Source organism: Pempheris klunzingeri, chromosome 14, assembly GCF_042242105.1.
Source record: "Pempheris klunzingeri isolate RE-2024b chromosome 14, fPemKlu1.hap1, whole genome shotgun sequence".
NCBI lineage: Eukaryota > Metazoa > Chordata > Actinopteri > Acropomatiformes > Pempheridae > Pempheris > Pempheris klunzingeri.
The window spans coordinates 10,790,173-10,811,622 of NC_092025.1; the positions used below are offsets into that span (position 1 = coordinate 10,790,173).

Sequence of the window (21,450 nt, forward strand, 5' to 3'; positions counted from 1 at the left end):
CAAATGAAAGCTAGCTGTGTCATGATGTAATTTATGCGCCATCTCAGTATTTTGGTCAAATGAAGATGAAAAAATGTGAAAATGTAATAGACCAATACAACTTGATGGTTGTTACTGGGAGCTACGCAGCAAGCGAGGCCACTACAATGATGTTGCATCCTCTTATTGTCTTATTGTCAACAATTCTCATAAAAAGACCAAAACCAAGAATATGTTAGTCAGTCTTCTATTCAGCTCCCACAGTAAATCCTCAAAACCTGGTTGCAAATAAAAGTTTCATTTTCTAAAAAATATGGTAATAATTTCATAACACTGTAGTGTTTCTTCAAATGTTACTCAAACAGTGTAAATTCTGCATTTCTTGGGGCCTATTTTTAGCTGCGGATTAATACACATTTGGTGTTCTAGTATGGTGGCAGGATGTTGTTTGTGGCTACAACACTGACTACAGTGGCCATATTCATGGTGATGAAGGAACGTGGCACTCGGTGTGAAGGAGTGACTCACTGATGTGTTTCTAATAGTCTCTGGACAGTGATGGAGGCCTTTATCAGGACTTCACTACTGACACAATCCTCGTTAGAACATCACCGGCCCTGTTGTTTTAATCCACTTGAAATGAAGAAAACCTGCCGCATGTTTTTCACAGCGCCCTGATGTTGATTGTTGAGGAATTCGATATACCTCACTGACTGTATCTAACTGTCAGAGGACAGACACAAATGCAGTAAATGGCGCTCAGCTCATACTATCATACAATTGCTTTGTTCCACTGAATTAATACAATTGTAAGGGAATCTCAGTTGACATCTGTGCCCTTGGGTACACAGCAGCAGCTACAGGCTACTTGGGACATCAGTGCTGTGCGTCATCATTAATATGGTCACTGAACTGGTACAAAAACAACAACCATAGCAAGGTATTAAGTGTACTTTATTAAATGTGGGAGCTTGTAAATCTCAAATGTGATCATCTGCTGACCGGCTACCTCCCTGGTTTCTGTTTTTCATCACCTTGTCCAAACAGCTTCTTCACAGGATGGATGAATCATGCGGTGAAACCTGTTTTTCTCCGACAGTGTTGGCGGTGACACATCCAACGTTTTCCAGCACATATGATAATCTTTATCAGAGGGTGGCTCACTGTAATACACACACATATGTTTCATCTATCACTCCGGTGGTATCTGGGAGTCCAGCAACAGAGAGGCTACCAGTATTGGCATCACAGATGTTTTCTGTTTGTGGTAAGCATGTGTGGTATCCCAGCAGGCTCTGCTCTTTGAGAACACATGGCTATCACGTTGTTCTTGAAGCGTCTATTTGAATGACTGCAGGGCCCACAGCTGCAAGACATCTGGGAGGACAACAGTCCCTTTTTTTTTAACCAAAAAGAAGCTATTTGCATGTTAATGCCAATGTTATGAGCTCCCTGTAAAAGCGCACATTTTTTTGCATTAAATATGAATTATCATCTTCTGTTTTACTAAATCAAACCTCAAAATTTCCAACTCTAACATGCTGAAATGCAAATTTGGTGCCTTAGTGTGCTTTGCAGTTTGATATGCAATTGCAGATCTATGTGCACACATGGTTAGTATTTCAAAAGTGCCGTTCTTCAAACCCTAATTGCCAAATGCCACCATAGATTTTTAGTGGGTCTGGGCCTTTGTTACAAATTGTCTTGACTGAGTCTGCAAATCAAAGCAGTTTGTCAAAAATGTCACCATTAACAGTACACAAAAGCTAAAAGTTTATGAACAGGTAAAACGTCTTTGCCAAAATGAGAAACACTCAGGAATGGAAATAACAGCTTAATCTTAAGTCAGCATGAACATAAACGGTAAGAAGAAAGAATAGCTTGAAGAAACACATGGACGATCAAGCTTTTGATGTGTCGAATCTAACTGGAATATTTAAAACATCTCCAAAATGAACATGTCTCTTTCAATATATATATATATATATATATATATATGTATAACGCAGACGCACAGACAGGAATCATGGTGCTATTTCCAAACTCAGTGCCTGCTGCTGCCATTGTCTACACTTCCTTTTAGACACCAGGAAGCAGGTCTGTTATTGCAAAGACAACACAAAGGCACATTCAGAGCCTCGCTGGGTGCGGAAATGGAGCCACAAATGTGTTGAGAGTTCAAGGTAGATTCAGTGTTTGATAAGCATGGTGTTGGCCTTATCTACTGGTATCTATGTTTGTTGGCTGCTTTTTCAGGAACTGAAAACAGTGGCTGTTAGTTGTTTTACTTTAGGACTTTCTAATAGGCCATTAGTCTGCTTTTCATATGCAGCTAATAAATTAATATCTCTGTACATATACACAAATCAACAGTTTATTCTAAATATTAATAAGGAAGGTTTGCTAATGTTAATGTTCAACATAACAGCTATGATTGCGTCTACATGTTCAGGTTGTGAATATTGATACAAAATCTTATCTGACTTTGTATGTGCACATTTTGACCGAGAAAGGTGTGTGAACACGATCCCTTTTGTTCGAATCCCAGTATAAATGTTTGCACGACTACTCTGCAGGATTTTATGTAACAGGTTCAAACACAAAAAGAAAGTACCTCTGAAACACGTGATGCGCTTTGTCTCTTAAGGTCAGGTTCGAGCAACAGACATGATACATTCAGTGAGAGCAGTCTCTTCTCTCTTGGTTTCTCTTTGTTGCAAGACAGTAAAGTATAAGTTATGCAGGCAAAGTTACATTTTCAAGGTTGGATTGAAGTATCTATGTACACTGAAAACTACACTCGGTCGAGCTGTACATCATCACAGAGTCACAGAGGGGAGCAGCGTTTCAGCTGCTCCTGCAGGAATTCTTTCATGATTCATATAGTTAACCTTTATCTCGTCATCCCAATGCCAAACAGATAAGCTTATTTACAGAACAATGTAACCCTGTACCAACTAAAACAACTTCATGTATCAAAACACACCCCGCTGTGGAGATTAGTGCCGTTTTCATGGGAAATCACAATAGGGACAAATCCCCCTTTCACGTTTGAAAGTGTTGAAATTAATACAAAACTAAAGGGAAAAGACATGAACTGCACAGTATAAAAATGAGTTGTGCATGTGTGCAAGAATCAAGGGAACAAATGATACAGAGAGAGAAAGAGAGAGAGAACTCCCAGAGAAATGAGCAGAGAAGCTATATTTTTAGGCTTCCACAAAAAAAAGGTACATTTGCTAAATCTTACCCCAAGTGACCTGTGGCAAGAGTAATATCACATTTGATAAACTCAGACTAAATCATTTATGTCCTATCATTTGAAAACTACTAGTTCAACACAGTGTGTCCAAATCTTTGTGTCTGATGCTCTGTGACCTTTCCACATAGTCCAACTGTCTCATACCTCTGATTTAGGAACAGTGATGCTCTTCGCGAGAAGGGCATCGTTGAAAGTGACGTCAACATCTTTTGATACAGTTTAGGACAATACAAAGATTATATGTCAGATGGACACACGGCCGTGTCTTCAGACTGCAGAGAGTCCTTAAAGCAAGAGTGCCCACCAGCACGGATCCTGGATCAAACTGCCAGACCATTTAGAGTAAAAAAAATGGCTTACAAGGGCACTGCAAATCTACATAAGCCATAAAAGCCATGCCACATTTACACCCTGTTAGGGTTGTTCTCTCTTAAAGGGACATGCGCACAGTTTACAAACAGAGGAGGCAAAAAGACTGCTGAAAAAGCAGCAGGGTTGGGAAAGTTACTTTCAAAATCGTACCCACTACTGGTTCCCGACGGCCAATCTTAAATTGTAATAACTAACATAATGCACTCTAATTTATAAGCCAATGTATTGTTGCAATATGATCCATTCATTTTAATTTAGATCAAGTAATTTGCACCAAAGTCAGTCATTATCTCTCTACATCTAAAAATATGCTTGCATGTTTTTTTTAAAAGCATGTGATCTGTTCTTTTTTTCCCCTAAACTTGTACCAGATTAGGTCAGATCACTGCAGCGACACCACAAGTAATTCATTGTTCCCAACCCTGTAAAGCAGTGAGCGTGGCAGACCAGTCACATGCACACTATGGGAAATGTTAGGCTAGACACATGAGTACTAACCTTTGGCTCTCTGGCTGCTGGGTACTAAACATCATACAGAATAACAGGCAGCTGTGAGGGGAGGAGTCCAATGTCCAATGAAAGCACCATTCACGGAGTGAAGTTGCATTTTAGCACAGAGGTGTTTTTTTTTTTTCACTTTAGAACATTTGATTAAATAGAGTCAAATCTGCTTTGACAACAGTTGAATATCGTTCGACCTCTATCGGCCTCCAACCAGCTTTAGCCTCCCACTCTGTAGAAATAATAAGTCTGTGAACAATCGGCAGTGAGCAATATATGACCTGTTTTTTTTTTTCACAATTGAGAGATCTTCTTTTTTTCATACATGATACAATGTACTGCGCAAAATGGATATGCGCACATACTGGAAGCATAATGTTGCTGAGGACATGCAAGTTGTTGAGTATACAGCAGAGCAAAAAGCGATGTTTCCCAATGTCATTGTGTTCTTCATCGTCTTGAAACATCATCTGTCACTCAGATTTGCATCTTCAAGCTCGCAACTCTTTCTTCGAGTGTGGCTTATTTCCCAGCAGGGCATCAATCTCAGTAATGGTTTGAGGGGTCATTTGGGATAAAATCTGCAAAGAAGAATGAAGGATGGCAATTAGTTTAACGTGTGATATGTTATATTTTGTCAGTTTTGTCACTTTGTAATGCGTAAAAAGTAGCACATCTGTTGTTTCAAGCAACTAGAGCTCAGTGTATCGGGTAAAATAATTGCTGTGGGAGATAAAAAGGAAAAGAAATTCTACCCGGAGGGCACCCAGGTTCTCAAGTAGCTGGTCTGAAGTGGAAACACCCAGAAGAACTGAGCTGACTCCCTCGCTGCGCAGACACCAGGCTGTGAAAAAGAGAGAAACCCAATAAATCAGTAATGAACAAAGAAAAGTGCTTTTTTTTTTTTTTTTTTTTTTGCAGAAATTGTTAAACTTACTTCTGCAAAAAATATGTGAGCAGAAATTCTTACCTAACATCAGTTGACCAAATATGCTTAAAAGGCCAAAACACAGACATCCATGTTGGGCAAACCATGCTTTCTAAACAATGAATAAACTCTACTGATTAAACACAAAGATGGAAAAAGTCACATAATTAACTAATGTGTTCACTCACTGATTAGGAGACACACCAATGCTTAGAGTGAAGCACTCCTTTGAAGCACTAAATTATTGCATAAATTGTCAGAACTGTTGCATAATCAATCGAAGCTCTTATATCCTGTGTGAAATAAGTGGACAAACATTTTGAATCATTCAGTTTTGATTAAACTCTGGCAGAACCACAAAAACAGTTCAAATGAGAAAAGCTGCAAATCCTAACCAGCTCAATCTTAACCTCCGGTCACACAACAAATAAAACAAACAAAGTCTCTAAAGTCTGCACTGTACAGTCACATTATTTTCTGGGGCTGTACCTATGGCTAACTGTGCAGCAGTGCAGCCCAGTCTGTCTGCCAGTAGATGGAGCTCCTTGATTTTAGCGAGCTGTCTGCGGCCCTCCTCGCTGTTCACTCGCTCCTTCAGCCACTGGTATCCCTTCACCAGGAGAGAAAATGGAGAAAAGCATTGATACAGTGCTGATTTCACACTGCAATACCCCGCTGATCAGGGAGAGAATTACACTGAGGCTGATTTTTAGAGAGAGAAATCCCGGAGGAGGGCTGGACAAATCAAACTGACCTTCATTGCTGCTCTAGAGCACTCTGGTACGCCATCACTGTACTTCCCTGTGATTAATCCACAAGCAAGTGGAGACCAGGTCATCGCTCCAACACCTGAAAGAGTGGAATAAGGGTTTGAATGAAACAAAAAGATTTAAATGAAAAAAGTACAGATAAATCGAGCTGCTAGACCGTGGATGTCTGACCGATCTTGTGGTAGAGCTCAGGGAGCTGCACCTCGACTTTATCCCTCTGGAAATAGTGATACTCCGCCTGCTCACACACAGGTGGTATCAGGTTAAACTGCCGCGCCACCGAGTACGCTTCCTGCCAAACAGACAGAAACAAATGGCTACTCATCAGCATTTACGCCATAAGCTGACAGCATTAAATTTGAGAGAGTGAGCCTCTCTGAATGGGAGATCAGCATTCACCATGATCTCCATGGCGCTCCAGCGTGAGGTTCCCCAGTACATGGCCATACCCTGGTTTATTACGAACGTCATGGCCCGCACAATCTCTGCAAACCAGAGCATCATCTTTAAATTAAATTCATTCTATCACTCTAAGACAAGTGTGTGCAGCTTTTTCATGCAGACATAAAACACATGTAGTATATAGGCCCATTCAGACACCTGATTACTACTCCTATGATATATATATAAATATAAATATATATAATCATTTCAGACATTTATAACTGACCTTCCATCGGACTGTTGACATCATTTCTGTTGGCAAACACGATGTCCACATAATCTAGTTGTAGTCTTGATAAGGATCCTCTCAAACCTGTCATAAACAATGAATCAGAGATTAATCATCATCATCAGTTTGTTCATTCTTGGTACCTCGTAACAGGACTGAAAAAAATAGTGGCCAGTGGCAGCCCTCAGAAGTGTTTTGAGCTGAACGTGTCACAAAATGCAGCATTATATTTTAATCACTTGTGGTCCGTTTCAATATTTTCACTTTCAACGGCCTGCAGTATGATGAACTATTTGGCTACTGTCAAACTGTGCCCTCTAACAAGTGTCTGTCACGTTAGGGCAGAAAACTTGGGGGAAGCTGCGGGTTTCTTGGCAACAGTGGCATCACACGAGTGTCATGGGAAAGCTAATGCTAGTGCTGTTAGCTAAAGTTAGTGATGGCGATGAGGATGGAGCCAGACAGCAAGGCAACCTGTGACCAGAGGGAAGTTATGTTGATGTAGCAACTAATTTGTAATTATTCTGACTTATCGCTAATAATCCCTCTCTCTCTCTCACTCTGTATCTCTCTGTCTCTCTCTCTCTCTGCTAAATTGGCAGCTTGCTCCCAATGACAAAGCTAATCTGCTGATGCTTAGCAGGTATAATGTTTAGCATGTTCACCGTATGGTTTAGTGCATAGACGCGCTGAAACTTGCTGAAACACCAAGTACAGTTTAATGCTGATGGGAATGTAATTAGTTTTGCAGGCATTTGGCTATAAATAAAAGTATTGGACAAACTGACATTTCATGACAATCAATCTGATAGTTCTCAAAATAATTCACTTAAAATGACAAATGTCGACCTCATGGTGGCACTACATTAAAAATCAAGGTTTCACCAAAGTCATTAGAATACATCATCGAGGAACAAAATGTCATGGTGATATATCCAAGATTTCCTGAGATAAAAGTGGTGAACCAAGCGACTGACAGTGCCATCCATACAGTCACTGCTCTAGCATGGCTTAAAACATAGTAGGAACGTCAGAGCACCTAAACAATATTTTGACCAGATTCCTAAGGAATAACTGGCACGATATGTTTTATGAAAGATGTTCTTCTAAAAATGTTTTAGGTCAATGCATCCAGCGAGCCAACTTTCCAACCACGGGTATGTTAGCAATGCCATGTAGAGTTTACTGTCCCTGCACATAGTTCACTCATTACGCAATGGCTTCAAATCAAAAACCTCATGACAGTGATGGCCAAATAGCCCATTCATCTCCTCCGTAAATGGGCACCCCAAGGCCACACTGCTTACAAAACCTACAAAGAGGATGACCATATACAAGGAAAATAGCCTCTCGGCTTTCTTTAGGATTATTTTTGGGAAGGGTGGTGGTGATTAAGTGGCTGAAAAAAACAACGTTCCTGAGATGTTATTTGCACTGAAGCTTAATTTCTATGTTCCCTCGTCCGTCCCCTTCCTTCATGGACACAGCGACTGACTTCAGTTAGCTCCATCTGCTCACAATCCACCAAAACATCCAACCACATCTGATTTCACTTCATCTTCATATAAAATCATGCAACTCATCACAGCCATTAACTACTAAAAAAGGAACATGCTTGTTTGTTCTTTAGCTGTGATTAAACATACTATTTGTTGGTCATTTCAAGGCGCGTTGATGTATTTACTGTGACGTGTTCCATGGCGTGGCTTTAACCGGGCGAAACAAACAGCACTCACACTCAAAGACTAAAGAAATGATTCATACAAATGATTCATCACAACTCAGCGTCTCTTTAGGGGTTGGACTAATCAAAGCGTTTTACATAAAGTAAAACAGACATACACATAACATTTTTGAACTTTACATTAATCATTCATCCAATAAATAGAAATGTAGTAATTCTGAATTACATGTACTGATGACAAACCCTGAACCTTTATCTGTTTGGGGTATAATTCTTCTCTCAAATAAATTCCCAAAACAAGATTATACTCTACCTTCAATTATGTGCTTTCTGGAGAGTCCTCGCTCTGTCTCTGCTCTGTGGATCGACGACAATACACATCATTGATGTTCTACTAAAGCGATAAATGGAGTTTAATTGAAAAAGAGCCTGTTTTAGTGTTACTCACTGGCCTCCCCAATAGATCTTTGTTGTGATGACAAAACTTGAACGCCTGGCAAGGACAGGAAAACTATGTGAGCATCACAGTCATAGCATTGTTTTTTGTGCCTGCAAACATTGTTAGATAAAAATATATATCCGGGCCAGTGTTGGATTTCTTTCTTTCCTTTTCTTGACTTTTATTTATCCATATATTTCTCTCCAGATTAAAAATATCTCAAGGATTTCCCACATGTTTTTCGAGCTGGGAGTTTATTTTCACATGGCAACATTTTTATCCTTTTATAGTCTTTCTGAGGCTAAAGCTCCTCGTTTGTCTAAAAAGTATGAATTTCCCTTGAGATAATTTAATGGTGCGCTTGTTCCAACAGTAATAAAAACATGTGGAAATGCAGCAGGTTTCAGAAAAGCAAGGGATTATGAAGGATTACGAAGATTTAAAAAAAAAATCGTGATCTAATAGAGTTAGAAAGCTTTTCGCATGCACGCGTGTCAGTTTGGAAAAATTAGTAATATCACCTCCAGCCTTTCTTCTTGATAATGTTCCCAAGAGTGATTTCCGCTCTGTGGAGAAACACAGTAATTGTAATTGGTTGATGCCGACTTCAAATCACTGATCACTGCACACCAATATTAAATCATACAGGAAATGTGTCATTTGTAAAATGTCATTTGTAAAAGAAACCTGAACACATAGACACCTAAAGCTAACTGATTAGAAAAAACATTCTACAAGACAGAAAACAGAAGTACAAGTTTTAATCGATGCTCAGAGGAAAAAGTCTGACCTTCCAGAGGCGTACACCTCTGCCGTGTCAAACAGGTTCACTCCGTTCTCATAAGCTATGGCCATTAGGTTCTCAGCCATCTGGGGGAACACAAAAATTGAGACTGAGAGAGAGAGACAATGAATACATTCCAATTACCCAGAGGTTGTCCGTGAAGGGCACAATGCAGGCAGGATAATACGGAAGATATAATATCTAATATCTCACCAAGCTGCTATAATTTCTAGGCATCAGGTCTGTGGGATTTTAAAACACCGCTGTGATTGAAAACACTGAGTGTTTTCCACAAAAGCAATCCGAGTGAATGTGCTCGGGAATCGACCTCTCAAACAACAGAGACAACAGAATTCTCACCTCATCAGAGATCTGTGATCCAAATGTCACCCAGGTGCCTGAACGAGAGGAGAAGCAGAGACGTTTGCGTTGTGTGAGGGGTTGAAACAGAGACGAATATTTTCATGCATTCGAACCAGCTCACCTAACCCGAGGCAGGAGACACGTAGGCCTGACTTCCCCAGGTTCCTGCGAAAAAAGAAAGGAAAAAACAGTGTTTTGAAGCTCAGAAATACACAATGGGAAAGGACTGCATGGTATGTGAGTATTTAGGGAACATTCGCACACACAATCATAAGCGAAATCCCATTGTACAGTGTGGTGATGTGCGTGAGTGACAAGTGAAATCCTTCAAAATAATCCTGAATGATGAGCAGACTTAGTAGCTGTTCCCTATTATGTTATTTTGTCTTTTGTGTTATTTTTATGCCATTTTATTCTACTACTCGACTACAGAGACAAGTCAGAGGCGAATATTGTTCTTTTTATTTCACCAAATTTACATGACAGCTGTGGCGGCTGGTTACTTCGGAAATTAATATGATTATTGATCATTTGATCATTTAAAATACAGTGCATCGTTACAGATTTAACGATCCAGCAGCTTATGAAGTAGTTAAAATTGGCTCCGCCTTTAGTAGCAACAACATTAAAATGTTAATGTGACAGTGGCAATAATCTAATAATACAACTCATGTATATTTGAATAGTACTTTTTGATAGTTGCCTACATTTTGCTAAAAGTATTTTGTAGCATTAAAGTATTTTAACACTGGCAGCGTTACTTTGGCTCATGTAAAGGTTACATTTTCTGAGAATAAATAAAACACGACACATTCAATCTTACATAGATCACGTAAACACAAAGACAAAAAATAAAATGAATCACGATCAAGTAAAAAGGATGTAACACACATAAAACTGACGTCTGACACAAGACAAAAATGCTAAATGTTACCAACTTATTGCCATACTGTTCCTGGATGTGACTACTTCCTAGTCCTGCTGCTGAGTGAAAGTCTTTCTCGCCTGTGGTTAAATTACTGCCTGTGTCTAATTATTTCTGAACAATTGACCTTTTATCCTTCGTATGTTAACAGTTCGGTGTATTACACTGAGTCAGTGAAACAGCTGGAGGGAACAGAGCTCAGCTCAGATAGAGTGCAGGCAAAAGCTTCTTTGGTCCGTGCGGTAAATGGCCCAAAATGTTCCATAAGCTACAGAAGAGTCCATTACCCAACATGCCACATCTGATTATCCAGACAGCTGAATTTTGAAGGACGAGCAGTTGCGAGCAGAGAGCTGCATTTCTGGCCACAGGAGCAAGTACAGCTGAGAATGATGTGGGCTTCATGCTTCCTCCCCTCCTCCTCCTCCTCCTCTTCCTCTTCCTCCTCCTCCTCCTCCTCCTCCTCGCGTGCTCTCCCCCATTCTAATTAGCCAGGGAGGCAGCTGGAGAGGCAGCAGAACTGCAGTGCAACTCGCTGCTCGCCGTCTTTTCATCTCCAGCGCCTCTCCCCTCTTTGCCTGCCTGCCTGTCTGCCTGCCTGCCTGCCTGCCTGCCTGCCTGCGTCCGCCACAAATAGCCAAATGCAGAAAGACAGACTGTCAGAGCATTTAGACTCAGTCGAACGAGTCCTGCTTTTATTTGCTCTGGTCTATTTATAATGCCTGACCTTAAGCTATTTTTAGATTCCTGCATATGTAAGCATTTGTGTCTGACTGTGTGAGCTTTTGCTGTGTGGGGGCATCCGTGTTCATGTGTGCGCTGCGTGTGGGTGTGAAATGCATATTGTTTGTGTCATTGCTTTAAACTCTGTCAAAATAGCACACAGGTGGAAGGTCAGGGATGCGAAACGGAGGGAAAAAGTGTTAGTGGAGTTTGATTTATTTGATTCCTTGTATGGTAATCTGGCTCTGGTTCACTGTTTGTCAACCAGCAACAGCTCTGCCTGTTCTCAAACACTGACAGTCACTTTGAGCACTGGGAGTAAATATAAATGAGACACATGGGGGAAAAACACACATCAGAGGCTTTTTTTAAGGCTTTCTTTTTTTCAAATAAATCTTTTTTTTTTTTCCATTCGTTTTGTTCTCCCTTACTGGCATTTTTTGTGAATCCATCAAATTGTGCCTTTTTGCCTCAGCTTCAGTCAGGGGAAGTAAAAAGGAAAAATTTTGTCTAACAACATTTGACAAGGTTGGACCAATAACAGCATCCCATAAATATTCCCTGCTAGTTAAAACAGCTTTACTCAGCTTCACAGCGGAAAGCGAAAGTTTGAAATTTATCAAAGATGGCAGCATTTAGGTGTCATCATCACCTAGACAACTACTACGTGACACGGTTGACATTTTTATGTCTTAAAGTGTCGTTCCAAACAGCAGCCTTACTTCAAAAGATGCATATCGAAATACATTTTTTAAAGAAACATTGTTGTAGCGTTACTTTCATTACATTAGTCTACATTTTACATTTTCACTTTTACTGTGCTTCTCAAGCTTTATATATAAAAAGCCAATTATTTAGCTTGAGGCCATCTTGCACTGGTAATAAATGTGAATTAATTAAATTATTAAGGCTTAATTCTTACTGTGTTTACCACCTTAGTCACACAAGAGTTCACCTTTCCTTTTAAAAAGATGAAAAACAGAGAGGTTATGTGTGACTAATGACAAAATGTAATAACTAAACATGACTCAGCATTAGGAAATGCATTCAGCATCCAGGACCTACAACTACACAAATAAAACACTTCAGTCCGTTTCAGTGTGCATATATCAATATGCTTTTTAAAGATGGAAAATAAGTCCATGAAGCTGACAGACATGTTCAATTAACACCATGTATGAGCGTGTCATAGGCGGAGCAAAGAGACACAATCAAGCATTAGTGGGCGAGTTTCTTGATTGCTTTGCCTCATAAAATAGCTTTCTTTTCATTTCTGGGCAATGGAGGATGTCATTGTTTCTCTGTGTGACAACTGGCCGCCCCCTCCCTGCTCTAAACTCCACAGCTCTCTGCAGTGCTGCAGTCTGCTAAATTACTATCAGTGAGTCTGGAGAGACACATGCTTTCTCTTCACTCTCACTATCTCCTTAGTGACAGTCTCTCCCACTCGCCCTCTCTCACGCACACACATGTACACAGACGCTCGGCCTATATTTCATTTGACACCGATTTGGAAGGATGTTAGCGCGAATACCAACGAGATCTATACTGTGCTAGCGTCTCTGGGGCTGGTCAATGCTTTCACGTGAATATTCACGCTTGATGGGAATTACACTCCAACACAGGCACAGATCTACATATGGCCACGCATGAATGCACTCATGAGCGAGGCACACAGAAGCACAGATGCTTCTCTGTACTGTAGCCTTTATAACAAGGGCTTCCTATGTTTCCTTGTCTATTTTTTCTCCAACCATAATTCATGAACTCCAAACAAGATGATTATAGGGGCTTGGCTGTTCCAAACATTATTAACGGAGGAGAGAAAGGAGGCACACAGGTGCTCTGTCATGGTGTAGTCAGCATTTTAACCTGTGCTGACATTTACAGTTCGTTTTCACCTGAGATGGGAGGAAGACACTATATACAGATGGTTGGGTCCAAATGATGGAGTTTTTTTTCCTGCAGTTGTCATAAAATGCCACACACATGCTGAGCAGGCTCTTCTCCAGAGGGAAGCACACCTAGATATTAATAACTCTCAAGTCTCACAAGTGTGTGTGTGTATGTGTGTGTGTGTGTGTGTGTGTGCATGCTTATACACGCATTTTCTGAGAACAAACTGTGGGAAGATGCTGGACTGTCTGTTCTCTTAATAATGCTATATACACCGTTTCAGGGTTTTAAAGGGTCATTTCACCCACATGAGAAAGAACATGCACAGATTTCTGCCTCTACCTGCGTATGATGGAGTCAAAGTATCAGGCACATTGTTTATGTTGCTGCTGAAATGAAAAAACTTCCAATGAATGTCTCACAAGTCAGACAAATAAAAGAAAAACTATCTGCATTGCCAGATACCACCATAAGTGAGAAAAAGTATTCTGTGTGAACGGACTCTGAGGGACTCTGTGTAATTCTGACAGCGGTCTAATTCTTGCTTCAGCTGTTATTAATGAATTAGGCTAAACAACAGACGTTTCCTGTAATGTGATGTTTTTAATTCAGTTATATTAAAACAGTTAGGAAAGTAGGTCTGTCCTAATTATAAAATGCACATGCTGTGAGCGGTGCAAACTCTCACACACATACACACACACACTCTCACACACACACTCAGAGACACACAAACTCAGCTGCTCTCCCTAAATGTTGTGTATTGTGTGATGAAGTGGCACAGCAGAGAGATTACACTCGCTGATATCAAAACTGTGATCCTTTTTGGAGTTGTGTGTCTGTTTTTCTATTCAAAGTTTGGGGCCGGACATACGGGCAGATGTGTGTGGCACATCTCTTTGCTGGTATGTTCTGAAGGGGAACCGGGTGTAAAATGTGACCTGAAGATGAACCAGTACAAAAATATCTATACAGTTTGAACTCTCAACGCGTTCAAAAGGCGTTTATTAATAGATAAATTCTGTTGAGAGAGGAATTTCCTGGTTTAAAGACAGACATGAACAACTAATTGAATTTAAAATAATAAAATTAAGTCACTAAGATGTTTTGGAGTATCATGTCGTCCCTCAGTTTGTCTAGTTTGCCAATATTTTAGGTAGAAAAGTTTGTGGAAATACTAAAATTACCTTTACAACGTCAGACCTTCTTCCGCACAGCTGAATATTGGATGAACATTAAGAACATTTTTTTCAAAAGCAATAGTAACTAACAGCCAAAAGAGCTTATAAAGATATGTTAAAAATATGGAGAGCTCATATTTAGATCATGTACCTAAATACTTCTTGAGACATCTCCATGTCCTTGTTGTGTTTCTGCTCCCTCCGTAACACCTAGCAAACACTGATGACTTTGTGTCTGCCGGGGGAAACATCGGGCTTTGACTTTGACTGAGTGACCCGTTCAGTGGACGTGACGTAGAGTTTCTGTCCCTGATTATGATGCTCGCAGTGCCAAACAAGCCTGCCGATTGCTGCTGCCATCACTTCCACCCATGGACAAATATTGACAAATGTAAGCCTAGTTAAACAACACTGACATGGCAGTCACTTCACATTTAGAAAAGATTAAGTTATCTGCTTTATGTACTTTTCTATGTACAAGTTTTAAAATCTCTTAAATGCCTCCAACATGCAGCTTCACAAATAATGCTATTAAGTATTGTACTATTCCATGATTTCCATACATATATATTATAGAACACTGTAGTTCTTATATAGTTATATGTATAGTTCATATATTGTCATCTTGAATAGCACATAAATATCATAGTATAGTATAGTTGAGTTACAGTAATAGTATAGGCAGATGAAATAAGCAGCGAGATTTCTGCACTTGAGCAGCTAAAAATAGATCATAGCTTGGATATATTTTGGTTATAAGCCAGACTGAAATCAAGCAAGTAAAGCTACAGTGTGACGTTGGCTAAAACTTGATGCAGGACTTAAAAGCGATGTCACTAATCTGTTCAGTCAACTGGAAACCCAAAAAATCCTCTGAGAGGAGAGTTGAAGGTCAAGGTTGTTGGAGCACCCAGTCTTCTTCTCCTCCCTGCTACACAAACCATTTGTTTCCAATGATAATTAATCACAGTAACAATATGAGGCCAATTTACTTAATTATCACTTGATTATTATTCATGATGACTCCGCGCTGTGAGGGCCATATTTTCTCACTGTTTGAGATTTGGTTAAATACATCTTGTGTACATAAGGTTTTAGGAAAGCGGGAATAGTCTACTTGTGTTTCCACAGCGTTTCACAGGTTTATGGCAACTCTTTGATCACATTACTACAGGTGAACAGTCTGGGATCAAATGAACAAACTGAGTCTGTGAAGTCGATGCGCCCTCAGTGTATAAAAGAGTAACTGTAACAGCAGGCACTGTGACAGTAATAAGACTGGGGCTGGATCGCTGTCTTTTAGCAATAATTCACCACAATATATCTGTAAAACAGGGCTGTTCATCAGTAACAACTACTCCATCATTACTTCATCAGCTGCTGAGAGTTCAGGCTTTCAAAACTCACTGTTCAAGTGTTCTGTGTTAGAGAGCAGCTTCTCTCTTCACAATGAATTGAATGTCAGGACACTTCAAAGCCTGGTACAAATACACGTAAGCCCTATTCTCCAGCTAAGCATGCTGGCTGGCGTATTATTACAGTATTTTTGTTTTGTGGCAAATAACCTTTAACTGGACTGGTCTGTTTTTTATGTGTTTGAATTATCGACAGTTCGCTCGTCTCTACTGTGAAAAATGTGACTTACATGTAGTTGGCTCACCTAAAGTCCGCCAGAGCTCGTGACGCCACTGGAAATAGTAGTTTGACAAAATGATCTCAACTCAAGCTCCACTAACCATCTTTCTGCAGAGCTTTCCAGCGTATCAAAGCATCTGAGGAAACTCCATGTTCTGATGAAGACCATGAGCTCTAGAAAAAGCTAGTAAGTGGACCTTGAGTTAAGATTACTTCTTTTTTGAAGATGTGATGTCCAAATTTGAATTGAATTGAATTTTACTTTTTAACATGCATTTGTTAGCTCAGTTAATCTAAAGGGACTGGAGGAGATCTACTGGTCTGCCATTGAACCATTAAAGCAAGAGCTTAACATTAGAGATGGTTGAGAGGATTGATGTCACTCTCATGTATGTCCATTAAAAGTAAAGCTACCACCAGTAACCTTTAGCTTAGCATTCAGACAGCCTGGCTCTGTCCATAAATAACAAAATCTACCACCTCTACACCTCACTAATTAAAATGTTACATCTCGTTTGTCCTTACAACAGCCAGAGTATAAGAACAACCTTGCCACTACAAGTTTGCCAGCATGGATGTATCATAAGAACTGGATACAGCGCCGCTGCTCACACACGTTTCCAATTTTTCCCAGTAGCCACTTGTAGTATTCCAAGGAAAAATTCCCCCGTGGGCCACAAAGCTTTTTCCCCACAGACAACCACTGTAAAAGAGACGTCTGTAAAACTGCTGATAGGACACGTCGAGATATAAACATGGTCAGTTATAACTATTACTATTATTACTCATACTTTGTATTGTACGTTTTATGCCTTGGGAGTTAAATATTTGTAAAAATGTTCCAAATCTTGCAAAATGACGTCACCGCTGTGGTTTGAACCATTCACACGCCCGGCTGAGCAACAGGCATGATGGGTGCAATAGGCGTGCAGTTCTTATTGGACTAACCAGGCACCATCTTCAGTTCAGTATCCTGGACTTATAACACATCCATGGGCACCAGTGGCAACTCCTCTTATATATCCATCCATCCATCCATTATCTATACCACTTATCCGTCAGGGTCGCGGGGGAGCTGGAGCCAATCCCAGCTAACTTTGGGTGAGGGGCGGGGTACGCCCTGGACTGGTCGCCAGCCAACCACATAGAGACAGACAAGCATTCACACTCACACCTACGGGCAATTTAGAGTCACCAATTAACCTGCATGTCTTTGGACTGTGGGAGGAAGCCGGAGTACCCGGAGAAAACCCACGCAAGCATGAGGAGAACATGCAAACTCCACACAGAAAGGCCCCCAGGTTCAAACCTGGATTTGAAGCTGGAGGTTTGAATGTGAGGCAACAGTGCTAACCACCGCACCGTGCTGCTCGACTCCCCTTGTAAATACCTGTAAATAACATTATGGCTTCCCTACTTATAGTACATCCCCCCCCCTCACTCATCCATTAAAACAGTAGCATCCAGCTGCCTGTAAATGACACAATGTCTCTTGCAGCCTTTAGATTACAACATCCTGGAGAAATGTCTAACAGAAGCAGACACCTCTACGCTGGAGGTGCACCTGACCTGCTTACCAGGTTGCTGTTGGTGAAAAGAGAGGGCCTGGTTACCATAGAAACGGCCAATTTGCTGAGTGACAGAACTTTGCCTGGGTGACTCCTCGACTCACCCGTCCACAGGTCCCAAAAAAGACTGCAGCACTGCTGTTTTCTGAAGGTGTCGGAAGATTTTAAAATATCCATCACTGTCATATGATCAAGAACTGCTCATTTGGGAAACTTAGATCAAAGAAAGGAGATGAAGAGAGAGTCAAACAGAGAGTGTTGGGGCAGGGGGTGACAGCAGGGGCTCATGGGAGTGATAACTGGCAGCAGGTGCCATTGTCTGTGACCTACCGGTGAGTGATGAATGCTCAGGTTAATGAGATAGCAGGAGGGACTAGAAAACATGCAGTCAAACAGGGCAAATAGAGCTAATGATAGGTGCCATCTGGAAACTGGAATACGGAGTTCAAATTCACTCGCAGCTGTTCACTTCTGCTCTATTGTGGTTTTCATTTGGCCTCAATCAATGCCATGTCAAGAAATCTCAAACATTTGCTCTCGGCACAGATGCGCAGACTCATTCCTACAGCAAGCGGACATGTTTAATGTACATTCCTGTTTCCTCCCGACAGTCTGGTTGTGACAGCAGTGTAAAATGGAGAATGTGCGACCACTGCGCTGCCACAAACACACTCTGCGGCCGGGTGGTGGGGCTTTGAGCAGACTCTGTTGCAGAAAGGGCTGATAAGCGACAGAAGCACTGGCTGATTAGGAAATAAGACAGACAAAAACTAAAGGCAATGCCTGGGGTGTTGCCCCTGGCAACTGGAGCTGGCCATATGCTGTATAGACTTATTGTGCTGCTGCACTCCCTATTAGTGGCACTTTTCCAGAGACAGTAGAGCAACCAGAATAATCCATCCCAATCAGAAGTATGTATGCAACTCCCAAGGAATAAAAAAAACAGTAGTGGAGATATCCAGGTTTCCTCTTGTGCCTCATTCCTTTTTTAAACATCCTATTAAATGAAAACTAAATTGACTGAAGAGAACGGCAGCAGTTCAATCAACCTGATTACCAGGAAAACAGGTCATTAAAACTCTCCTGCAAGTTATTGAATTTTACAGTCTAAAGAAAGGAGACAGAAGGTACGAGGTATGGTCTTGTAGAGCATCTACTGCTGCTGTGTTTTTACATGCATATTTATATAAATGTGCATTATTTTCCTCTGCTCTGAGAACCCCCCTGTGAGTGAAGGCCGCATGAACAGCTGTCCTTGTCAAGCTGAGGCTCTAATCCATCAAGGTGAATTGAATCAGATTTTTAGCCAAAAAAAAAATATATATATATATATATATATATATATATATATATATATATATATATATGAGAAAAAAAAAACACTAACGACATCCTTTTCTTTCTGTTTTTTTTCCTCCAAAATGACTCAGACCTGGTGTGTGCAGCAATGGTTTTAAGTGCTTAAGGTACTCTGCTGCACCACTGTTTTATGAAAATTAAATGCTTTTAAAACCTCCAAGAAAAGCTGGGTGTCCTGAGGTGATTTAAGGTCAGCCGTTATTGGAGGCAGGCTTTTTTTTTTTTTATTAATCTGTGGTGAAGAGCAAGAGGCCAGGTCGAAATCTGCATGAAACACATAAGCCTATGGCAAATGCTCCTATGTGCATACTGTCTGTTGTGCTGTGATAACATGGTGGCTGTTCTGTATGGATTATGTGAGCATTTCTACATCCATCAGTGTAAGCGTTTTTTTAAAGAGTAAATGTCATATTTTCATACCGTCAGTAAAGTCACTGCTTTCTGTGCACTCGCTGAGGAGATTTACTAATGGATACGTGGGCAGCCTGCACAACATGCTAAAGGATGCATGGTGGTGACAATTAAAGCTAACCTCAAATTCTCAACAAAGAGATTGACAGCAATACAAAAAAAAAGGTAAAGTGGTAGAGCTTCATGATGAGAGGGAGGCCGATCACATCGCCTGCCACCATGTTCCTGGTGGAGGATTTGCCACTGATGCTCATCCTAATCTACTACCTGTAAGATAATCTGGAGGTCAAAGGCCGCAGTAATGAAATGAAAATTATCCCTCTGAGGTGAATTAACCCTCCACCCCTTGAAGCTCCATCTCCATACTCACCTGTACTTCATACTGGTGTGGCGCCCGATGGCCTCCTTCATGTGGGCATGGCCCTGAGGGGCCTGGCGGGACCCGGACCCCTCCCTGGTCTTCACCGAGCCTTGGGAGATGTAGTTGCCATTGCTCCCTTGTCCGCCACCTCCTCCTCCACCGCCTCCTCCTCCACTACCACCACCGCCTCCTCCTCCTCCACCGCCTCCCCCTACACCTCCACTGCTTCCTCCAGGAGGCGGAGCGGTGCGAAGGCCACAAAGTCGGTCCTCACTGCGACTCTTGAGGTTGTGCTCGGTGCAGGCGAAGGACACCTGCATCCTGACCCTGGTTTCCGCTGTGTCTTACTTTGACAGTGAGAGTTGGGGAGTTATTACCTTACTAGGGGAGTCGCACGAGCAATAATGTCTGCAAACTGTTGGTGCTGCTTGACACCGTTTCCCGGTGCGCTGTTGTGGCAAAGCAGAGATGCTCGTCCAAAGGGCTCAGACAGGGCAGGTCAAAGATGTTGGCCGGGAGTTGGAGGAACAGGCGAGAGTCCAGCTTCTAACATGACACACACAGAGTTACCGTCTGTTCTGTCTCCTGTCTGGTGATGCAAACCTGGCAATGGGCTCTTAGAGTTTTCACACTCACAAGATGCATCAGGGCTGCCGTCCAAAAATCATCAGGAGGCTTGTAAGCTCACAGCAGTCCTCAGACGGATTTGGGGATGTGGCAGTTCTTGGGAAGCCCCAGAACCTCAGTGCATTAGAGGTGTCAGCAGCTCGGCCTTTCCCCACATACATGCACGGGCCCGTATGGCTTATGCTGGCTGGTAAAGCACTTAATAGCTCGCTGTCTTCTCTTCAGCTGAGGTTAGTTGTGTCTGCCTTGAGCCGAGGAGCTCCGGAGTGTGCCGCAGCAATGACACAATCACAGCTACAGGCATCCTCGCGTCGAAATAAGTCATAATTTGTTTGCCGCAAAGGTGGGTCAGCAAAAACTGGCTTAATTGCTCGCATTTACATTGCCGAGGCGATCAGATCAGTCCGAACACAGTGAATAGACTTGATGTGATGCGAATTCACACAGTCAAACCCCACCGATGCATCATCGCCCAGCAGCCTCACGCAGCATCAAATTGATGCAAGAGAGAGAGAGAGAGAGAGAGAGAGAGAGAGAGGAAAACAAGAAGCAGCAACAAATTCAAGCGCAAACACCGAGCCGGGTTTTTTTTTATTTATTCTTATTCTTATTACCTTCAGCGAGTGAAGTGGCTCACACACCGGCGGCAGCAGCAACTGTGCAGGTCTCCCGTTATTCGACAAAATCTCACGGTGCACGGGTTTGAAAAAAATGCCGGCATACTGGCCCAAAAATCAGCTGCAGCAGACATTTCAAATGCTCGATGCCGCCTCTCGGCTCCCCCTCAGCATCATCCTGTCAGAGTCCGACTTCTTTTTTTCTTTTTCTTTCTTCTTCTCTCCTTTATTTCCTTTTTTTTTCCCAGAGGCTCCAAAATGTTCACGACACACAAGCAATGTGGGGGTTTTCAGGATGCTCTCTCTCTCTCTCTCTCCCTCTCTCTCTCTCTCGGGTGTGATCTCTACATTTTTCATCACACACATCTCATCACATCGTCACATTATGTTAG

General features: G+C 41.5%; 2 protein-coding genes across 2 annotated transcripts in view; one reads left to right on the forward strand and one right to left on the reverse strand.

Annotated features, from left to right (window-relative positions):
* The window catches only part of il13ra2 (interleukin 13 receptor, alpha 2), a 310,420-nt gene that overhangs the window by 162,123 nt on the left and 126,847 nt on the right, over positions 1–21,450 (forward strand). The window lies entirely within an intron of this gene.
* Positions 4,606–20,134, reverse strand: LOC139212858 (voltage-gated potassium channel subunit beta-2-like). The gene is made up of 14 exons (XM_070843413.1): positions 19,824–20,134; positions 9,877–9,920; positions 9,753–9,790; positions 9,399–9,478; positions 9,130–9,174; positions 8,618–8,662; positions 8,483–8,526; positions 6,483–6,569; positions 6,212–6,297; positions 5,984–6,104; positions 5,797–5,891; positions 5,532–5,652; positions 4,870–4,958; positions 4,606–4,695 (listed from the first exon to the last, which is right to left on the reverse strand). The coding sequence occupies exons 1-14, from the start codon at positions 20,132–20,134 to the stop codon at positions 4,606–4,608; spliced, it is 1,296 nt and encodes a 431-aa protein (XP_070699514.1).

What these genes read in the sequence shown, in the direction of transcription:
- LOC139212858 (XM_070843413.1), bottom strand. Translation starts at nt 20,134, where the DNA reads ATGCAGGTGTCCTTCGCCTGCACCGAGCACAACCTCAAGAGTCGCAGT. An exon ending in GATCACAGATCTCTGATGAG is followed by an intron (nt 9,479 to 9,752) that starts GTGAGAATTCTG and finishes GTGTTCCCCCAG; the next exon opens with ATGGCTGAGAACCTAATGGC. An exon ending in GAGGTGTACGCCTCTGGAAG is followed by an intron (nt 9,175 to 9,398) that starts GTCAGACTTTTT and finishes GTTTCTCCACAG; the next exon opens with AGCGGAAATCACTCTTGGGA.